Below are 22,381 nucleotides of genomic sequence, written 5' to 3'. Positions count from 1 at the left end.
CTTTTCTTTTTGGGCAGCCACGAATAAATCCGCGTTAAAGATGATCCGACAGGCGCTGATGGAGGTCAAAAGTTTAATATGTTTTGCTTGTCACGCGCCGCCATATTCCAAATGAGAAATCATCGCGAGCGTCCGAGTCGCAGCCGCCCGAGGATCAGTTGACGCCACCCTCTCACCGGCCACCGTCGCTTCTGAACGGCCTAATAGCAACCCCGCCTTTTTTCCCAATATCAGCTGAGTTATGGAAATCCGCAGAGCCGCGTCTACCACTAAGATAAATAGACATTATTCCGAGAGACAGAAAAGCAGGGGGGGAGGGGAGAGGAGAAATGGGGCGAGACAAAGTTGTCACCCCCTCTCTATTGTTATCACTCGCTTCGACCCCCCCCCCTTTCCCTTCTCTATTCCTTTGTGTAACGTATTCGTTTTCCAATGTTGAATATTTTATTGGTTTAGCCGGGGGTCCCCTCCGACCCCCCGAGTAATCGATACGGTACGAATTGACCGAATGAATGAGTGAATGAATTGAACTAAATCGCGCTTTTTTTAAAATCTTCTTATTGGAGCGTGAAGAAACGATTAATTGCGAAAAGTGTATCCGTTCGTTTTGTATTTGTCGGCTCCCCTTCTCAATCTCGTCGCGTGGATTATTTTCTCTTTTTTATTTTTTCGTCTTGTTCAATATTATTCATCGGTGGTATCTGAGAAATGGGCTGCCATCACGAAGTCCATGTCCCTCTAATCGATACTTCGAAGCCTCCAAGTTCTAACCTTGTCGCCGTGTCTCGTCCTGGTCTCTATCAATATTCTATGAATGTCTTTATATAGAGACGGAAGAGATATAGATATATATAGATATATGTATATTTTTCAACTGGCCTTGATTTTCGTTACGCTTTTTGGAACGATTGAACTTTTGGCTCCTTATATTTGGGGGAAATATTAGGTCGTTACCACGGGTACGGTTATGACGTTATGATTGGACGTGTTCAAATAGACAAATAAGTTGGTTAAATATTATCTTTGCGTGGAGCTACTACGTATTTCTAATGAACTGTGCTCGAGTCAGTCTAATATTGTTATCGAGGGCTCCGACATTTGCAAAGTGATTTCAGAAATCAGAAATTAATTTTGAGAATTCAGAGCGCAATTTTCGTGTTGATATCTGGTTTTTTTAGGTTGATTTCGAGAATTTGGAACTGATTTTTACCCACTGCGCTATTGGACATTTCCAAAAATTGAGACCCCTGGCGATTAATCCAAGGTTAGTTGGGTGTACTACAAAATTTTTAGCAACCCAAAAAAACAAAAAGATTTAAAAAAACTGAAAATCACTTAAGAAATGTACGAATAGGATGACAGGGAGGAAAAGTTGAACAGGACCAAAAACTTTTTCGATCTTAACACTTAGTTAATTTCTTTTCGATACAACCTCAAGGCGTTACTCATTTCAAAAAGGCAAAAACACTTAAGGGATCTCCAAATTTTAATTCGAGATTGCCGAATTCATTTTAATTTTCAAAATAACACCTCACACATCATATTATTAATTTAAACGTAACATAAATTTTAATTGCACAAAAGATTTAAGATGATTGATAATTCAACGTGTTGTTTAATTGAAATGATGATTAATTAAATTTAAAAATAATCATACCAAAGCTTGTTATAAATATGTTTTATTTAATATTACGCAATAAATAGTTGGAGAAGAAAGTTAGGCTTCACCGTAACGGTGAAATATGTATTTTGACGCCAAATAGTGGACAGCAGTGGCGTCCCATACTGTATATTTATTCAGAAATATATTATCCTGGCTGTGATGTCGTTTTCTTGAATAAACAAAGATGCTAGTCAAACACCGCAGTCCGCTTAAAACTCGCGAACACGCTTGACACAAGCTCCAACCACCGGACATACGTTCGAAGGCGGGGAAAGGGTTCGGTCGAAATAGGAATCAGCTACCGACGAGCGCACCCAGCACCCCGCCTTTCGCGATACAAGGCCGCTGGTCGATAGAGAAGACCCGAGGAAAGAGAGAGAGAGATATCATCCCCGGAGGCTGACCCACCGAACTAAAGGTCAACGCAAAGTCAAGGAGATCGTAAAAGCTCCTAACGGGTTTGGCCGCTCTAATATTTACTCTCGATCTCGTTGGCTGCAAAAAGTGTAATAACCTCCGGAGACTCCGAACGTTTCTCGTTTGACGGTTTACGCCAAAACAATAATATCCACAAAAATCCAATTATTAGACGAACTTGGCGGGGAACGGAATTAAACGCGAAAGACCTCGCGTGATCCCGAGAATAGAAAAACGAGAAAGTTACCTACATACGCAACCTCGTCCGGTTGTCGTTTTTCTCTTCGTTTTACGTTTCGTGGAGCGAGTTTTCCACCGTTTCGCGGGACGCGGTAGGCTCGAGCGCCGTTGTACCATCGATTTTTCGATTGTGGTCGTTAGGCGTAAGCCTTTGTTTCGTTGTGTAAACAAATTGGCCGTTGCGGGATTTTGACGTCTGCCGCTCCCAGCTTTAGCACGCACCTCGCTTCCACTTTCAATTGTATTAGTTTTACTATTTTGGCCATTGGAACTGAATAAAATGCGATACGGGGAAGAACCCAACGCGCTCATATTTCATATAGTCCAAATTGAAATGGTTTCCGGGTACTTTCTTAAACCGACCTATTTGACAGTTTTAATGTTTATTTTTTCCCTTATAACGACAACTACAATAAAATCATGCGTGTTTGACAAGAGAAGAAGAGTCTGTCATTGGGGTAACGCCATTAGGGACCAAATTTTAAAGGCCCGAAGTCATACTAGATGGCGCCTGCAGTATTAAATTGTAGAAATTTCGAATTTTTTGGTACTTTATTTTTATGCCGAATTTTTCTTTCAGTTGTACTTTTTACTTAAAATAGTGTTAATAGTAATTTTTTGTAATGAATTGCTAAGTCCCAAAGTTTAAATTAGCGCCATCTAGTATAAATAAAAGAATTAAAATTGAACTTATAAGGGATTTGCTCTAAATGTTTGTTTCCGTGTTGGCAATTTGTGAATCTGTCTGTGTATAATATAATTTTTCCAAATGTAATAAAAATAAATATCTGTAAAATTTACTCGAAACGTGGTACACTATTTCGTCTGGAAAAATAGAGAAAATATACGTTTTATAAGTAAACATCACTACACAGCGTAATTTCAACAATTTACTTTTTTCTCAGAGCTAAGGTTTTGTAGTGAATTAAGAAACGATTTTGGTAAATTTTGACGGACAAAATGTATTTATTGATATAATTAACCCTGCTGGCAACGCTGCCCCGAGTAAAGGAGAGAGAGATATGGTAGAAGGGTCAATCGCCATTTAGCCGTGCAAATAGCCCTTATTAAGCTCTAAAACTCGGGCGTGGTCGAGTTAACGCTGGATCCGAATCGATCTCCTTGACCAAAAGTAACACCCTAAGTTCACCGTGGCCTTCCACACACGCGTTTATGTGTATTTTTTTGACTTCTTTCCAAGGGGGGATACTCACTCTTTCCTCTCTCCCAGTGTATTTTCTATTGCTCCCCCTCCGGACTTAATACTGATTGATTTGCCCTAAATGTATTTTGCCCACGTAAAAGTTAATTCCGGAGCGGCCTCGACCGGCGATCTTGTCTCGTATCATCTGCACCCGCTTCTCGCCTTGAATTCTTAACGAGCTCCTTGATAAATTCTGACCAATCTACGCCTTTGCCATACGCCATTCTGGTATACGTTTCCTCGTAAATATAGTTCCATTCTTCCATTCCGAAAATACGTTTTGATTCTTAAATACCGATTCGCGTGTTTGAAGAAATATTTTCCCAATTTCTTTAATGAACTTTTGGCAAATATTTTCACTCGTAATAATTCGTATTCGCTTAAAATGAGTCTTTACGGTATTTATACTAACGGACAGACATCTTTCCGAAACGCGTAAGGTTGTATATATGAAGGTTACTTTACTAGGAGACAGAACGCGAGTCTTTAATCGGTTTCACTAGCGCCTTCTATCGAGAGAAAGTTGAATTAAATTGCACATTTTATCTTATTTTCTTTGAAATTTTACGAGGCGGTAGTCACTTAAGTAATCAAGTGTACAAATCATGGGTAATCACGGGAATTCACTTAATATAATCACCAAAAATCACTGAAAGTTTGTGAGTGAATATTTTACTAAAATCAGTAATTAGGTGTACAAAATGTTTACGAGTGACTACACTGTCGAAATTTTATTATAGATCGAGGTCATAGGTGTACCGAAGGGGTCCGATTCGAGGGGTAGGGGGGGACCCTATTTTTTCCAAGAGGGGTTGGAAAAAAAGGTGGCAAACACCTTTATTGTGTTAACTGATCAAATTTATTTGATTGGGAGTTCCTCCCCGACCACCCTACGGGGAGACATAATATGATAAAGATTACCGATTTCCCAGATAATTTACACTATTTTTTGGATGTAAATTTCGATTATTCTATGAGGACAATTTGGACAATTTCTATTATTGCATGAAGATAATGGATTTTATCCGATGAGGGTAGTATAAATTATTCCATGATGGTAATTTAGATTATTCCATGATGGTAATTTAGATTATTCCATGAGGGTAATTTAAATTATTCCATGATGGTAATTTATATTATTCCATGAGGGTAATATCCATTATTCAATGAGGGTAATATCAATATCCATTATTCCATGATGGTAATATCCATTATTTCATGAGGGTAATATCAATATCCATTATTCCATGAGGGTAATGTATATTATTCCATGAGGGTAATTTAAATTATTTTACGATGGTAATTTATTTTATTCCATGAGGGTAATTTAAATTATTCCGTTAGGGTAATTTAGATTATTCCATGAGGGTAATTTAAATTATTCCATTAGGGTAATTTAGATTATTCCATAAGGGTAATTTAGATTATTCCGTGAGAGTAATTTAGATTATTCCATGAGGGTAATTTAGATTATTCCGTTAGGGTAATTTAGATTATTCCATGAGGGTAATTTAAATTATTCCATTAGGGTAATTTAGATTATTCCATAAGGGTAATTTAGATTATTCCGTGAGAGTAATTTAGATTATTCCATTAGGGTAATTTAGATTATTCCGTGAGAGTAATTTAGATTATTCCATGAGGGTAATTTAGATTATTCCGTTAGGGTAATTTAGATTATTCCATGAGGGTAATTTAAATTATTCCATTAGGGTAATTTAGATTATTCCATAAGGGTAATTTAGATTATTCCGTGAGAGTAATTTAGATTATTCCATGAGGGTAATTAAGATTATTCCGTGAGAGTAATTTAGATTATTCCATGAGGGTAATTTAAATTATTCCATTAGGGTAATTTAGATTATTCCATAAGGGTAATTTAGATTATTCCATTAGGGTAATTTAGATTATTCCATTAGGGTAATTTAGATTATTCCACGAGGGTAATTTAAATTATTCCATTAGGGTAATTTAGATTATTCCATAAGGGTAATTTAGATTATTCCATAAGGATAATTTAGATTATTCCGTGAGAGTAATTTAGATTATTCCATGAGGGTAATTTAGATTATTCCTGGAGAGTAATTTAGATTATTCCATGAGGGTAATTTAAATTATTCCATTAGGGTAATTTAGATTATTCCATAAGGGTAATTTAGATTATTCCGTGAGAGTAATTTAGATTATTCCATGAGGGTAATTTAGATTATTCCGTTAGGGTAATTTAGATTATTCCATGAGGGTAATTTAAATTATTCCATTAGGGTAATTTAGATTATTCCATAAGGGTAATTTAGATTATTCCGTGAGAGTAATTTAGATTATTCCATTAGGGTAATTTAGATTATTCCGTGAGAGTAATTTAGATTATTCCATGAGGGTAATTTAAATTATTCCATTAGGGTAATTTAGATTATTCCGTGAGAGTAATTTAGATTATTCCATGAGGGTAATTTAGATTATTCCTGGAGAGTAATTTAGATTATTCCATGAGGGTAATTTAAATTATTCCGTGAGAGTAATTTAGATTATTCCATTAGGGTAATTTAGATTATTCCGTGAGAGTAATTTAGATTATTCCATGAGGGTAATTTAAATTATTCCATTAGGGTAATTTAGATTATTCCGTGAGAGTAATTTAGATTATTCCGTGAGAGTAATTTAGATTATTCCATTAGGGTAATTTAGATTATTCCATTAGGGTAATTTAGATTATTCCATAAGGGTAATTTAGATTATTCCGTTAGGGTAATTTAGATTATTCCATGAGGGTAATTTAAATTATTCCATTAGGGTAATTTAGATTATTCCATAAGGGTAATTTAGATTATTCCGTGAGAGTAATTTAGATTATTCCATGAGGGTAATTTAGATTATTCCGTTAGGGTAATTTAGATTATTCCATGAGGGTAATTTAAATTATTCCATTAGGGTAATTTAGATTATTCCATAAGGGTAATTTAGATTATTCCGTGAGAGTAATTTAGATTATTCCATGAGGGTAATTAAGATTATTCCGTGAGAGTAATTTAGATTATTCCATGAGGGTAATTTAAATTATTCCATTAGGGTAATTTAGATTATTCCATAAGGGTAATTTAGATTATTCCATTAGGGTAATTTAGATTATTCCATTAGGGTAATTTAGATTATTCCATGAGGGTAATTTAAATTATTCCATTAGGGTAATTTAGATTATTCCATAAGGGTAATTTAGATTATTCCATAAGGATAATTTAGATTATTCCGTGAGAGTAATTTAGATTATTCCATGAGGGTAATTTAGATTATTCCTGGAGAGTAATTTAGATTATTCCATGAGGGTAATTTAGATTATTCCATAAGGGTAATTTAGATTATTCCGTGAGAGTAGTTTAGATTATTCCATGAGGGTAATTTAAATTATTCCATTAGGGTAATTTAGATTATTCCATAAGGGTAATTTAGATTATTCCGTGAGAGTAATTTAGATTATTCCATTAGGGTAATTTAGATTATTCCATTAGGGTAATTTAGATTATTCCATAAGGGTAATTTAGATTATTCCGTTAGGGTAATTTAGATTATTCCATGAGGGTAATTTAAATTATTCCATTAGGGTAATTTAGATTATTCCATAAGGGTAATTTAGATTATTCCGTGAGAGTAATTTAGATTATTCCATGAGGGTAATTTAGATTATTCCGTTAGGGTAATTTAGATTATTCCATGAGGGTAATTTAAATTATTCCATTAGGGTAATTTAGATTATTCCATAAGGGTAATTTAGATTATTCCGTGAGAGTAATTTAGATTATTCAATGAGGGTAATTTAGATTATTCCGTGAGAGTAATTTAGATTATTCCATTAGGGTAATTTAGATTATTCCATTAGGGTAATTTAGATTATTCCATAAGGGTAATTTAGATTATTCCGTTAGGGTAATTTAGATTATTCCATGAGGGTAATTTAAATTATTCCATTAGGGTAATTTAGATTATTCCATAAGGGTAATTTAGATTATTCCGTGAGAGTAATTTAGATTATTCCATGAGGGTAATTTAGATTACCTGATGAGACTTATTTATTTTATTCCACGAGGGTAATTTAGACTATTAGATGTGGGTAATTTCGAAATGATGTAAATGTGATTTAAATGTGACGAGGGCATGGCAACCGTAACTGTCACGACTTTGTAGGCCATATCGATTATTTCATAATATTTACGTTCATGAAAATGGACTTTACGCTTTTGAAACGAAATGAAAATGGCGCCATAAATTTTAAACCTCTTAATGCAACTCCTTTTCAGAAAGTTCTTGTAAGAGGAACGTTTCATATAAGTAAGTGCCCTTTCTCCAAGTATCCTTTGAACATTCGGTGTATACGCGAAACGGCTGTATCCGTATTTTTCCTCAAATCGAGAGAGCTTTTCTATCTTCTTCAATGTCTCGACCATAGAATAGCGCGCCCCGATAAGATCTCTCATCTCTTCAGTGTCTAGACGCCGGCGGCCTGTTTAAACTTGTCAAGAAACAAATATTCCACTCTCAGTCTCTGTTCTTGCCTTGACTGTATACAGTCGCTTTGTTTGTCATCTTTGTGTTCCTTAAATTTCTCCCCATTTTTAAGGCAATTTGTGGATAAATAGGGATGAGAGGGTCCAAAGCCTCCAAGAGCCCTAAAACAATATACTTTAAACGGACGTGTTTGAGGTAAACCTTGAAGAGGAGATGGGAGGAGAGCACTATTTGATATACCCCCACTTCCCACGTTTTGCGCTTGATATTTGTTATATACGATGTCAAAAACTTTTTTTAACCGCAAAATCTCTGTATTGGGTAAAAATTGTCTTGTGTATTTTGTTAAAGGTTTTTGTGGGAATCTGCGACATGTAGGCAAACATTGTTTTTCAAAAGTGAGGTTTTTGTACTCGATAGAACCATTTGCGTTGGAAGTGTCGGTTGCTCAGAAATAGTAAAATTATTTAAGATTATTTAAAAAATATTACAATTATAAATAACTTTGCAAAAATTATTTTTTTAGAATGATTTTTTTTTAGAAATTATTCAAATAACTTTTAAAAAACATACCATAAAATAAAGCAATTTGATTTCTTTTTTCTAGCTTTTTGAATGATATTTTTAGAAGTTATTTAAATAATTAAACGATAAAATGGAACAATTTTATAATCGTACAAGCGAGTTTCATGATAAACTGTTAAATTAGGGATCTAAAGACAAGATTAGCAGTTTTACTCTCAGTTTCGGTAACTGGGAAAAACTGAAAAATAAAACCGAATGATCGTGATAATCACGTTTTTATCACAAAAATTAAAAGTTAAAGACAAACGAAATTGGTAAATTCTGAGTCTCATCAGCGCCAGCATTTTAACACCACGATCTTGCACTCGACATTGAGCCATGTATCGTGCATTATTAAAATATTACAATGCTTGTAGAAAATTCAGTTATACAGGGTGTTTCAAAAGGTTATGCAAAAATTTGAAGGAGTTGCAGGGGGTGAGTTGAGAAGTAAGCATTTTTTTCCCATTTTCCTACGATGAGTTAAAAGAGCGCCAGAGAGCTTCAAAGTGTGGCTTACTAGCCCCTGGAAGTAGGCTGCAACAAGCGCATAACCAAGCAGCAGGGACTTTAAATACTGTTTAAGTTTACTTTTTTACGCTGGTTACCTCGATTTGTTAACAAAGTCCTTTTTTACCTATCCCACGAACCGAAACCTAATAATCAGCTATAGACTAATCACGCAAGGCACCACCTTAGGCCTAAGTCATCAAGCGACTTTTAAAGCCATTAATTTAGGTGGCCGTGTTACAATGCGTAGGAGGGTGGTGGCAAGCCCTTCATGCCACGCGAGCCAACAGCTCCCTACGCTAACTATTACCGTTAACCTCAACAATTTTTATGGAAATGGGAAACCGAAGAGCTCGGGGGAAAACCACTTAAACCTTAATGTTCGCGTTTCCCTGGTGCTTGATTTTGCGCTTGTTGCAGCCCACTTCCAGGGGCTAGTAGGACACACTTTGAAGCTCTCTGGCGCTCTTTTAACTCATCGTAGGAAAATGGGGAAAAAACCGGCGTACTTCTCAACTCACCCGTACAACTCCTTCAAATTTTTGCGTAACCTTTTGAAACACCGTGTATAGTAGCAAAGTGGAAGTCTGTTGTTAGCTGATTCCTTAATATAATATTAAATCATTTGGTATGGCACCAATTAGCATATCCCTCAAGAAGTCGCGCCTTTTCTCTCGAAATTCCCACCATTTCAGAGTCGCTAACGCGGAGATTTATCGCGGAACAACGAATGCAAAGTGTAGCTTCTATAGTCGGCGTGATCTCTTCGCGTGTTCGGCTGACGTCACAAAACGCTTGCATTCGTTTTTGAACCGTAAAATCAGGTTGCGGCTGTCTCGGGTCCCCTTTCGCCGAAAGTCCAAGAGAAAACGCGATTGGGGTGGGTCTCCGTCCCCCGTAATGGTGGCTTCTTCTCCCTCCCTCCCCCCCCCGCGCGCTTCGAAATCTTGAAGCATATTTTAGTGTAGCTGTGCCTTTGGTGCTTGTATCAGCGCGGATATCTTTGCCAGAAGATCGATAAAAATGCGTTTTCCATGACCAAAGATATTACGCGCCGCCAGCAGGGACGGCTCCTAAAATTGACTTTTCGAAGGGGGGTTTTCTATACAGGATTGACATGTTCGGAATTATATATTATACAAGGGGTTTCAACATGTTATGCAAAAATGCGAAGGAGTTGTAGGGGGTGAGTTGAGAAGTATGCCTGTTTTTTTCTCATTTTCCTATACGATGAGTTGAATGAGCGCCAGAGAGCTTCAAAGTGCGGCCTACTAGACCCTGGAAGTAGGCTGCAACTAGAGATCGGCGTTTGAATAAGAAATTATCCAATTATTTATTTTTATTAACAACCGACAATTATCCAGAAAAATCAATTTTTGCATGTGAAATCGTTGTTTATTAGTATAAAATGTTCATAAACAAACAGTTAACCAACATTTTTATGATTAATCGAAATTTTGCCGGTTAATTTATTTGTTCTAGCTGCAACAAGCGCATAACCAAGCAGCAGGGAAATGCGAACATTAAGGTTCGGGTTCGTGTGATAGGTAAAAAAATACTTTGTAGACAAATCGAGGTAACCAGCGTAAAAAAGTAAACTTAAACAGAATTTAAAGTCCCTGCTGCTTGGTTATGCGCTTCTTGCCGCCTACTTCCAGGGGCTAGTAGGCCACACTTTGAAGCTCTCTGGCACTCTTTTAACTCATCGTAGGAAAATGGAAAAAAAACAAGCATATCTCCCAACTCACCCCCAACAACTACTTAAAGTTTGTGCATAACCTTTTGAAACACCCGGTATAAAATAAAATAAAATTATATCCAAAGCTTTTACGAACCTTGACTTGAAAGCACCCTAAATAATAGTCAATTTAATTAATTATTTAAATCAAGTTTTGAAAATTTCAAATTGGATATAACTTTATTTCTCTCAACCTATAAAATTTAATGACTAAAAATAAATAAAATTATGTAGAAAAGTCCGGGACTATAGCTCTGATGCTGATTTCCCACGCGCTGCCTTCCGAATATCAAGGTAAAATATTAGAGCCCAATTACACTTTGTAACCTTACGCGCGGAAAGAAATCCGTGAATATTCGTAAATGGAAAGCATTCTTCACAGTTTCGAAAAGTTTCTGAGATTAAATTCCAACAAAACTTACAGGAGACATCCCGAAGTGTAACCCACCGATTTTGTTCAAACTCGGGGGATTTCTAGATGTTCATGAATCATGAAAAATCCTAAAGGGAATTTATTCAATGGGCAACCGTTTTGCCATGGCAACGAAAAAGGTTTTTGACAACAACAAATGGAAATTTTCCGATTGAAAATAACATGGGATTCTGACCGATTCCTAGGACCCCCCTGTGAAAAATTTTATCAAATTTAAAAATTTCGAAAATGGCAAAATATTTAAAAATAGATAAAAATTAATAAAAAAACATCAAAATTGATCAACTTTTGATCAATTTGAAGTCAAAATCCCATGTTATTTTCAATGCAAAAATTTAATATTTTGTGTTGTCAAAAATATTTTTCGTTGCCATGGCAAAACGGTTGCCCCTATGAATAAATTCCCTTTAGGATTTTTCATGATACATGAAGTTCTACCAATCCCCCGAGTTTGAACAAAATCGGTGGGTTACACTTCGGGATGTCTCCTTGTTAGTATTATAGTAACTTATCTTAACCTAATCTAGTCTAAAGTAACCTAAAATAAATACACTGTGAGAAATAGCTGTGCTTCGTACAGATATTTTTTACAGTACTGAAATGTAAGAACCTTTTACAGTGTTTTTTTTGGTAAAAAAGATAAATAGTTAAATGGTTTAACTATGCTCAGTGTACGTCTGTACTTCTTACTATTTTCTGTAAGACTTGCAGAACTATTTCTGTAACTTGTGATTAACGATTGAATACCGTTAATATCGCAGAAATGTTTTACAGGGGAACTGTAGTTTATATAACACACTGCAAACATGAAAGATCCAACATCTGAAATCCGTGACACGGTGTTATTCTGTAATATTTATAGAATCTTTTACAGTAATTATATTGCTGTAATAATACGTATAATATAGTATATATATAGATATATATATATCTCTAGATATAGATTTATATATAAATATATATAGATATTTATATTTATATTTCTATATATATATCTATATATATAACATAATATAATAAAAAACACGGCAGTAAATAATACCAATAAATCTGTAATTTTTACTATTTTCTGTTAACATTACAGAATTATTATTGTAATCTGTGATGTACGGTGTTATGCTCTTAATGTCCCAGAATTGCTATACTGATGAACTTTGTTATAAATACAACCGCAAATTTTATAGATTAACTACTGAAATCTGTTATACAGTATTTTTCCATGAAATCTCTTAGTAACGTATACACATATTGGTACACGTAAAAAATAATTTGACAAATGAAAATATTTCCCAAAGATCCTTGAAATATTTCTACCAATAAATTATTTAAATAACTAAATAATAAAATTAAAAATAAATACCATTATTAATGTAAATTTATATAACTTGGAGTAGACGATGTTGTTTTGTAAAAATTACCAGCAATGTTTTTCGCCGGTTCAAGCGTGAAACTCGACAACTTTTCGTGGAGCGTGTGAACACTTTGTCGAAAACTACGCTCAATAACAAAGTTAGGCAAACATTCTGGTCTTGTGAGTAGGCTTTATGGTACTCTAAATTGGTCATAACTATTTTATCTCAATTCGAAATGAATCAAATGTGTTCACTGGCAGCGACGGACTGAAGCGTGTTTTAAGTCCATTCGATAATAATTTTATAAATGGAAAAGTTCAACTTTTTAGTTTATCATTCAAAATGATTTTATGACACGCGAAATATCACGCGAACCATAAAAGGTGATCTGACAGTCATAGCTCCCAGTGGCGTAGCCGGGGTGAGCGCAGGAGGCACGTGCCCCCCCCCCCGAAACGTATGGTCGTACGTAGATACCTGTTTATTTTTTACTTTATGAATGGTGTGTGTCCCAGAACCAAGATCCTGGCTATGCCGCTGATAGCCACAGAGTTTCTGTTTAAAATCCGCTCTTTAAAACGAGTGGAGATGATTGTAGACGTAGCTTTATTTTACAAATTAGCAACTACTCCAAATTGGGTTTGGATACGATTTCTACTTGAGTTTGAAACTACTCCAACTTAGGTTTGAAACTACTCCAACTTGGGCTGATAACTACTCCAACTTGGGTTGGAAACGATTTTAACTTGGGCTGAGAACAACTCCAATTTGGGTTTGAAAAGATTTCCACTTGGGCTGAGAAATACTCTAATTTGAGTTGGAAACGATTTCAACTTGGGCTGAGAACTACTCCAACTTGAGTTTGAAACGATTTCAACTTGGGCTGAGATCTACTCCAATTTCGGTTGGAAACGATTTCAACCTGGGCTGAGAACTACTCCAACTTGGGTTTGAAACAATTTCACTTTGTTTGATAACTACACTGGATGGGGTTGAAATTGATTCTGCAACAAGGATTGAAAACCGGTTTACCTCCTTAATAAAATATCAAGAACTGGCATTGCCATAAAGCTTAAGATTAAGATTTAATTGAAATATTTTCCTTGTTTAACACTCATGGTGACCTAATTGTCTCTATTTGATAAACATTTCGCGTTAAAAACTGAATGTTGGTAAATTAATTAAACATAGTTGCCGATAACATCTTAATAAAATTACATGACCCTAGCAAACTTGATTTCTGTTTATTAAATATTAATGTACAATTAGCGTCGGTACACTATGAAAAAGAAAAAAAAACACTTTCAATATCGTTCTAGTTCGGCGAATCACGCGAATTAAATCCAGCTGTAGATTGACGAAATATAAAAGTAGACTTTCGTGTATAACGTCCACGTGAAGAGCGAAAAGAGTAATATCAAATTGGGAGCGTCCGTAACGGTGTACGGGCCCCGGAGGCTATTTTTATAGCTAATGGTCAAGGGAGGCGTGCCCTCTAGCCGGACTTTATAACTCTGATCGAATTCTTGACCGGAGCACTAAGTTGAAAGCGACACGACTCGTACAATAGCGGGTGACGTCGGGTTCTACAATTCGAGGTTATAATGCGCGCGGGGTTTTCCAACGGTGGTAAACAAGATTTAACTCCCCTATTTATCCCGACGAAACGAGGGAAAGGCACGTACGCTATTTTCTCCCCTTTTATAATTCGCTGTTTATTCTGGCGGTAGGAGGCGGAAGAGACGCCTTACGTCATTAATCGCGTCACGTCCAGCAATTAATCGCGGTTGTCATGGAAACGACGCCTGATAATTTTACCTTCTCACCTTGGTTCTCCGCGGTTTCATACATCTCGTTAACGGTACCATTAAAATATGTAATTCGCCGACTCTTTTTCGTGAGTTGCTTGTTCCACCGTACGCCTTCCATTATGCCACTAAACCCTAGGAATCTATCAAAGCCCCAAATTTTCGGAATCTACGAACTCGCTAACCGGTTTAAATTCTAAAAATGAAACGAAATCAAGCTGTTAAAAATAAAAGTCCATTTTAAAATCTTGAATTTAGGGACAGATTTTTTAAATCAGTTTGGGATTTTAAAAATCTTGAATCTAGGGACAGATTTTTAAAATCAGTTTGGAATTTTAAAAATCTTGAATCTAGGGACAGATTTTTTAAATCAGTTTGAGATTTTAAAAATCTTGAATCTATCGACAGATTTATTAAATCAGTTTGGGATTTTAAAAATCTTGAATCTAGAGACAGATTTTTAAAATCAGTTTGGGATTTTAAAAATCTTGAATCTAAGGACAGATTTTTTAAATCAGTTTGGGATTTTAAAAATCTTGAATCTAGGGACAGATTTTTTAAATCAGTTTGGGATTTTAAAAATCTTGAATCTAAGGACAGATTTTTTAAATCAGTTTGGAATTTTAAAAATCTTGAATCTAAGGACAGATTTTTTAAATCAGTTTGGGATTTTAAATTCCTTGCATAAAATAAGTAAATTTTCAATTCAAACCCGCAAAGAAAGCGTCGATAAAACTTGAGGTCTTTTGAATCGTCACGACTAATATTTCTTCGTGAAAGTGATTTTTCATGGCAAAAGTCTGCCTAGTTCTAAAGGCGTATACCGTTGAATACATATATCATAATGGAAATTTTATTCCAAATATGGAAAATATATCAACCTTCAATGATAAAATCATCATCGTACAAGTTTTTCCTTTCAATTTTTTTGTGTCAATCGCGTGGGAGGTGAGCTCCAGGAATAAAAAAAAACGCCTTTCTTAGTTTTGAAAAGAAATGCAAAAATCTGATTCTACCTCCAAAAAAGTCCTATTCGAATAGCATTGCTAGTAGTTTTTCCAGAATTTATTTTACAGACGCCTACCTTAAAATTCAACTTTAACAAAGACGAAGACCCCCCAGCGGCGAGGACACGCCTGGAAAAAGCCCCGCCGATTCTGTATCAGAGTGATTCGCGGCCCGATTTTGGCCCCTATAACTACATAATAGATGAAATGTTACGTATGAATTTTTCACCAATGACCCGGGGTTGATCTTAAAAGAGGTTTTAACGAAATCTTAACGCCAACTGGGATCGATAGGCGGCGCTCGATTCACCCTCCTTCATCAATGATTCACGACGCCGTTATTTCGTTGCGTTTATTGCCGCGTTCGGATTTTTAAGATCTCTGATTCCTGGCACTTTCTTAGGAGGTAATATATATAGATCCCGCTTTTTTCCCCCCACTGACCCGTAGCGCCTGGTAAGGTTGGTTCTAGCTGGTTCGGGTCACGCGGGGCTACTGGTCATTCTTCGCCACTTTATCAACAACGAAGCTCTTTACTTCTTTCAAGCACGAATTTTCTTTTAATGTATTTTACAAGCGCGCCACCTCCGGATAGTTCAATTCGCGGGTAGTTTTTCATTATTAAGTCAGTTTAAGATGAATGGGAACTCTTAGGATTTGGATTAACGCTTATAGGAAAGTTCCGCGTAAACTCTGCAACTTGGACCAATAAAGTAATGGACCCGAATCCGAAGCTAAAACTCCTTTCTTAAAATTGCATCGTCCACCAGCTCTCCTACCGAGAGAATCGCGAAACGTTTCCACCCAAAAACCAATCACGTTAAATGTAATTTTTTAAAAGAAGTTATTCTTTTTTGGATAGGTTTTAAAACAATATTTGTTTTAAAATGAAAATTAAATTAATACATTATCTTCAACATGTTCCGAGGGTTGAAATATTTCCAATATCGGACACCATGGCGCTACAAGCGGCGCTGCTCTAAATTTAGATCCTTTAGTTAATTTTTCCAATTCTATAAATTTTTTGGTCAGACATTAGTTGTTTAAACTGATATTTCTTACACGTTTTGATTTTAATAGACGCCAGCATAAATTATATTTATGTCTTATTCAACTTGTTAAAAAGTTCCACGCGCGTCTTGATTTTTTAGCGTAAACGGGCTCGAGCGATTTCGCGCGTGCTCCGTGAAATATAAAAAAACGCGCGAGCCTTTTACGCTAAAATATGGTTATGGAATCATGGGTTTTGAAAAGCGGGTAGTTGGATGGAAGGGGAGGAGCTAGTTAAAATTTGTCTTGAAAGTTTTAAACGATTCTGTAGGCCTTAAACTGTTGATTTCAGAAAATCCAAAACAAACCTAATCGTTTACTGGTTTTTAAAATATCATAACTGTAAAATTAACGTAACTTCATTATCAACATTTCCAGTGTATTTATTGTTTTCTATGAAATTACCTAAATTAAACCTTCGTTCACCACTTGACTGACGCGCTATCTATTAGCGAAAAAGATAAATACTTAATACGCAATTTAATTTTCTCCAGTTTCTTCAAAACTTAAACACGATCGACTTTCGAAAGATGGCGCCACAGTAAATATGGTTATACGCGGAGAAGTCTCTTATAGCGCGAGTTAATTTTGGGTAGTCCTACTATTTCCTTTAAAATGTTATTTGGTGTCGCTAAAACGTACGTATTTGTAAATTGTCCAGGGAACTTTGCAACAAGTTAGGCCTAAAACGAAATAAATGTAACTAGATGTCTTCGATTCCACATTTTCCCTTCAACGCTTCCATTTAAATCAGCGTAAAACGTTAAATAATGAAAAATCCGGGTAACTCGAGAACTACGCAATCCGGGCCTTCGTGCTCCAGTCGATGAGCGTATTAGATGTCACGTTGATTGCGAGGCCGAGGTCATAAAATTCCTGAGCATTGGGGAACGAACTGAGGGGAGGGGGGTCGAATTTAAATAGGGCTTCCCATCATTGGAATGAAGTCCCGAAAAGTAGTGGAATTCACACCTCCCTCTATGAAGCCAGAACGAATTACACTTAATACCGTATTAATCATTGGAATGGATCCAGTTGATGGTATAATTGGTTCGAAATACAGTATGTGTTCACGAAGCAGCTAATTTATAGGGATTATAAACTACTGGCGCCATCTCTGTTCGAATTATCGTAATTTTCTTAAAGGTACGGTATCTAATTACGTCTAATTATAAACTTTAGTGATAGTTATATTATTATACTTAAAGTAAAGATTTTAGCGTTGATATTGTTAATATAGGGCTGGTATCTTTAAATTCTTAAATTTTTATCTTGTGTTTATTTTATTTGTTGTAGATCAGCTAACTAAGTTTCGTTATTACTATTTTTGAAGAATCAGCCAAGAGATTTAAATTTAAGCTATGGGCGAACGTAAAATCCAACAAAAACCCGTCATCTGAATTTTAAATTTAATTTAATTAAGACTCGATCGAAAGATTATTATTTCGAACATCTTTACTATTGGAATTAATCAGCTAATCTAAGCTAATACCCAAGGCACCTCCTTAGGCCTAAGTCATCAAGCGACTTTTAAAGCCATTAATTTAGGTAGGAGGGTGGTGGCATGACCTGCACGTCACGCGAGCCAACATCTACCTATACACTAACTATTACCGTTAACCTCAACAAGTTCTTATGGAAGGGGAAACCGATGAGCTCGGCGGAAAACCCTTTAAACCAGTCGGGAGAGAACTTGCAAACTCAACGCGGAAGGAACTGTCCCGAGTTTACACCCAGTGTCACAAGCTGGGATCGAACCCGGCTCCTCTCGCTGCGAGGCGAAAGTGCTAACCACTCCGCCACCCCACATAATTGTTCTATCTTTTTTGTTTAAACGCGAATGCAAAATTTGATCGCTCCTTCAGCGCGACAATCTGGTTGTATTAACAAATCCCTTCCTTTAGTCTCGAATAATGAAGCAATGGTCCGATCGCGGGCGGCAGCGGGTCCCGTTGGGAGTGCCGCCGAGGATCAAGCTGGATTTGCCGCATTCCCTCTCTTCCTTTCGTCGATGGGTCGTTCTTTCGGGGCGCGATCCACGCTTCGTCGGGCGGCGGCTCCAGGCTGCGTTCGCCGGCCGCTCCGAGCCAAGCGGGGCAGCCGCCAATTGGGGATTTCTCCGTGGGAGCTCGGGATCTTTCGGCGCTAATTCCTTCCGTATTTCGCTAAGCCACTTGTCGTATTTCTCCCCCCGTAACGCTTTCGCGCGACGCTTTCTCGCCTTATTATTACTATCGACTTTTATTGTGTCATTATAATTACTTTTCTGAACTCATTTGAAGGATAATGCTTTTCTCAGCGAGACCGGGACTTGAAAGCGAGCGTTTTTAACGGTCGTTGCCTTCAATATCAACGAGCTGTTTACAGTTCGAGACTATCGAGTTCGTTTATGAGTTATTTTAGAATTGGGAAAGCTGTATTTTTAATTTTCTGGTTTTAAATGTTACCATAAGTGTATAATATTGATACATAAGTGTGACACTTCCTATTCTTCACATGCAAAAGTTTTACTGAGAGCTTTTCACAAGACAGACTGCATTACGGGCTTCGTCGCCGTTTTGCGTCCACTTGCTCCCGCGTCACACGTAGCCTTTGACAGCGCCTCGCTAGGGGGAGATTTTCTTCTTGTGATGAAGTCACTCCGTTACTAGCTCTCAGTAAAATATTCCCCAAAGTGACAAACTTATGGAATAATATTTTAGACTTATGTGATAACTTGTAAACTGGGGCATTTTTACTTTCAAATACTATCCGGACTAAATGATCCAAATAGTCCTTTAAATAAAAGATCATTCATAGCCGATTATAGAGTTGGTGCTGTTGCGACTGGATATATAACCGGTTTGTCTATGATTAAAAAGTGACAAACTTATGGAAGAATTTTATAAACTTATGATATTACGTGTTAAGAAAAATGTTTATTTTAAATTAACCATTTTATTGGTCATGCGCTTTGGGCACTGTTACCAGAAGTATATAATGAATATCATCCTCTATAATATAAAATTGAAAGGTGTACCTTTGCAGGACAAGGCAGCATTCAGAGAGAGTGAGTTTTCCTGAAAACAGCGGAAGCGTACACCGGATCCCCGCTTAAAACGTATCGCGTTAATTTCTCCGCTTTACGATACACTCCGTGCAAATATTTACTTATGATTAAATCCTTTTTTAATGAAATAATTTCATTTCAGTAGATCCCTATTATATCGAATTTCCACCGCACTATATTTTAGTGTGTGCATTTCAAGCGAATAAAATTAGCGCTATAAGAACATAAATATTTATGTCTAAGAAATATATTATATAATTCTGCTATTACCAATAACTTTGTTCACTGTAACTTTTAATATTTTCTTTCGTAAATTAGATAAATACATATAAATTTATGTTATAAAATGAACCTATTTACTGTTATCAATAATTAAAAATTAAATTAAACAATAAAAATTGTCTTAATACGTCGCATTAATGTCTTAAAAATTTGAATGGCTAGTCTTAAATGGTTAAATTTATTTTAAAATTTAAATATTTTTTATGGTTGACATAGTTTATGCCTAAGCACTATAATAAATTATTAAATTTGATTAGATTAATATATCTAATTATACAGAATTTGGCATAATCTGGCCTATTATTGACCTACTAGCGCCTGTAGAAGTGTTCCAACCGCAGTATTTTGGCGCAATGCGGGATAGGTCACCACCAGGAGACAATAATATTTTCAAAATCCGTAATCGTTCGCAAAAAAAACCGTGTGTAGAAAATCCAACGAGAAACAAGACGTAATGCTTACCCGGGTCCGTTTTGACTGTCTCCTCCGAAGAGGGTACCTTTAACGGTACTCATCCCTCCTAAGGGCATCTTGATAGCGTCTGCGTTTCCTTAAAACCAAAGCGATCAGCCGAAAGTCGTCGTCGTAGTAGTCCGTAAACTGTTATTTAAAACCTATCGGGAGAAGCGTCGAGATTCGTGATTATTGCTTCTGACGGTCGAGTAATGAAATCTCGGGGGCGGAAAAAGTGATCCGATCCAAAAGGGGCCTGTTTCGGATTCGTGGCTTCCCTGCAGCGGCCTGTGTCACGGGTGAAGCCAACTCGATAGGCGCCGCGCGTCTCTAGTTCCACGGCACCCCGAGAGATCGGACCAGCGCAATCCTAGTCGCTAACGGACGAAGTCGCGAGCGATGAGTGGCAGCACCACCTAACGGGAAACGAGAGAAACTGCGATTTTTCCACGATCCCCAAAAAGAAACTGGCAAAACGAGCGGAAAAATAGCCATAAATACGACTGAAGGAGATTATAGTCCTCTCTATCCCGCTAACCGGACTCTGGGCTCGACGGCTCGGGATCGGGTAAAGTGTACACCCGTTAAGAATCGGGTGACACCTTTTTTGAACTACAAAGACGAGGGGGGGGGGTCGATTTAGTAACGCTTGCCGGGGGAAGGATAAAAAGGGTTTTCGCGGGGAGGGGCGTGGCTCGGAGACATTTGACGGTGACGAAACGCGTGACGTCGAATGGCCGTGTCACTCGCCATTGGTCGCCTCCGAGTTAGCCAAGTTCGAAGCTTGGAATTTTTATGACGCATAGCTCCATTTTATCTCTCTTCTCTTTAAAGTTTGCCTCTTCCGCGGCTGCGCATTGCCGCTGACCCTTTCGCCGTCGTTTCGCTCACCCGGAATTCCCCCTTTGCCGTATTGTAATAATTTTACGTTATATATTTTGTTATTTAAGACAACGCTGGAAGAATATCTTCATTAATAATTTATTTCCAAACTCCCCCGAAGTTTTCTCTTTATAGATTTTTCCAGGATCAGTTTTCCACCTTTTCATTTCATTTTTAAATAAATATCATTTATGGGTTTTATAGCCTGAAAACCTCGCCGAATGTTTTCCATCAACCAAAGCAAATGATAATTTATAAAAGAACTATCTTTATTTATCTTTAACGACGTAATATCTTAGTTAACTATCTTTTCGAATTACCTTCTTAATGACGTGTAAAAAAAAAGTAATAATAATAATAAAACAAAATTTACATTTTCATTATAACCAATGATTAAAAATAATTATCTTTTAAAGGTTGTATTAATATTTATACGAAATGTGGCGACGTAGATGATTCGATTTCCTTCCGAATCCTTATTAATGTTAGCACGTTGAAAATGTCGATCTTTTCATCAAATCCGTTTTTATTGAAGCCATAAAACAACGAACCCTGAATTAATACTGAATAAATTCTGTCGCACTTGCGCTATATTGGCTCTATGAAAAATCCAATGTAATCCTTTAGATTGGAAGTTTATTGAATCAAAGATTCTAGGGGTTTGTTGAGTCCAAGATTCTAGGAGTTTTTTAATTAAAGATTCTAGTAGTTTTTTGAATCAAAGATTATAGGAGTTTTTTTATCAAATATATTCTAGGAGTTTTTTGATCAAATATTCTAGTAGTTTGTTGAATCAAAGATTATAGGGGTTTGTTGAATCAAAGATTCTAGGAGTTTGTTGAATCAAAGATTCTAGGGGTTTGTTGAGTCCAAGATTATAGGAGTTTTTTAATTAAAGATTCTAGTAGTTTGTTGAATAAAAGATTATAGGAGTTTTTTGATCAAATATTCTAGTAGTTTGTTGAATCAAAGATTATAGGGGTTTGTTGAATCAAAGATTCTAGGAGTTTGTTGAATCAAAGATTATAGGGGTTTGTTGAATCAAAGATTCTAGGAGTTTGTTGAATCAAAGATTCTAGGGGTTTGTTGAGTCCAAGATTATAGGAGTTTTTTTATCAAATATTCTAGGAGTTTTTTGATCAAATATTCTAGTAGTTTGTTGAATCAAAGATTATAGGGGTTTGTTGAATCAAAGATTCTAGGAGTTTGTTGAATCAAAGATTCTAGGA

General features: G+C 36.3%; 1 protein-coding gene across 1 annotated transcript in view; it reads right to left on the bottom strand.

Moving 5' to 3' along the window:
* LOC149948132 (vesicular glutamate transporter 1-like) overlaps positions 1-20,695 on the bottom strand; it is a 129,125-nt gene extending 108,430 nt beyond the window's left edge. The window contains exon 1 of the mRNA XM_090173016.1: positions 20,280-20,695. Within this exon, the coding sequence (XP_090029142.1) occupies positions 20,280-20,347 (68 nt within the window). The 5' untranslated portion in view covers positions 20,348-20,695. The remainder of the gene's footprint in view (positions 1-20,279) is intronic.
* Between the last annotated feature and the right edge of the window lie 1,686 nt (positions 20,696-22,381).

The sequence above is a fragment of the Leiobunum rupestre genome, chromosome 4 (assembly GCF_980474605.1).
Source record: "Leiobunum rupestre chromosome 4, qqLeiRupe1.1.hap1, whole genome shotgun sequence".
NCBI lineage: Eukaryota > Metazoa > Arthropoda > Arachnida > Opiliones > Sclerosomatidae > Leiobunum > Leiobunum rupestre.
The sequence above is the reverse complement of the archived record's forward strand: the minus strand, read 5'-3'. Positions and strand labels throughout refer to the sequence as shown.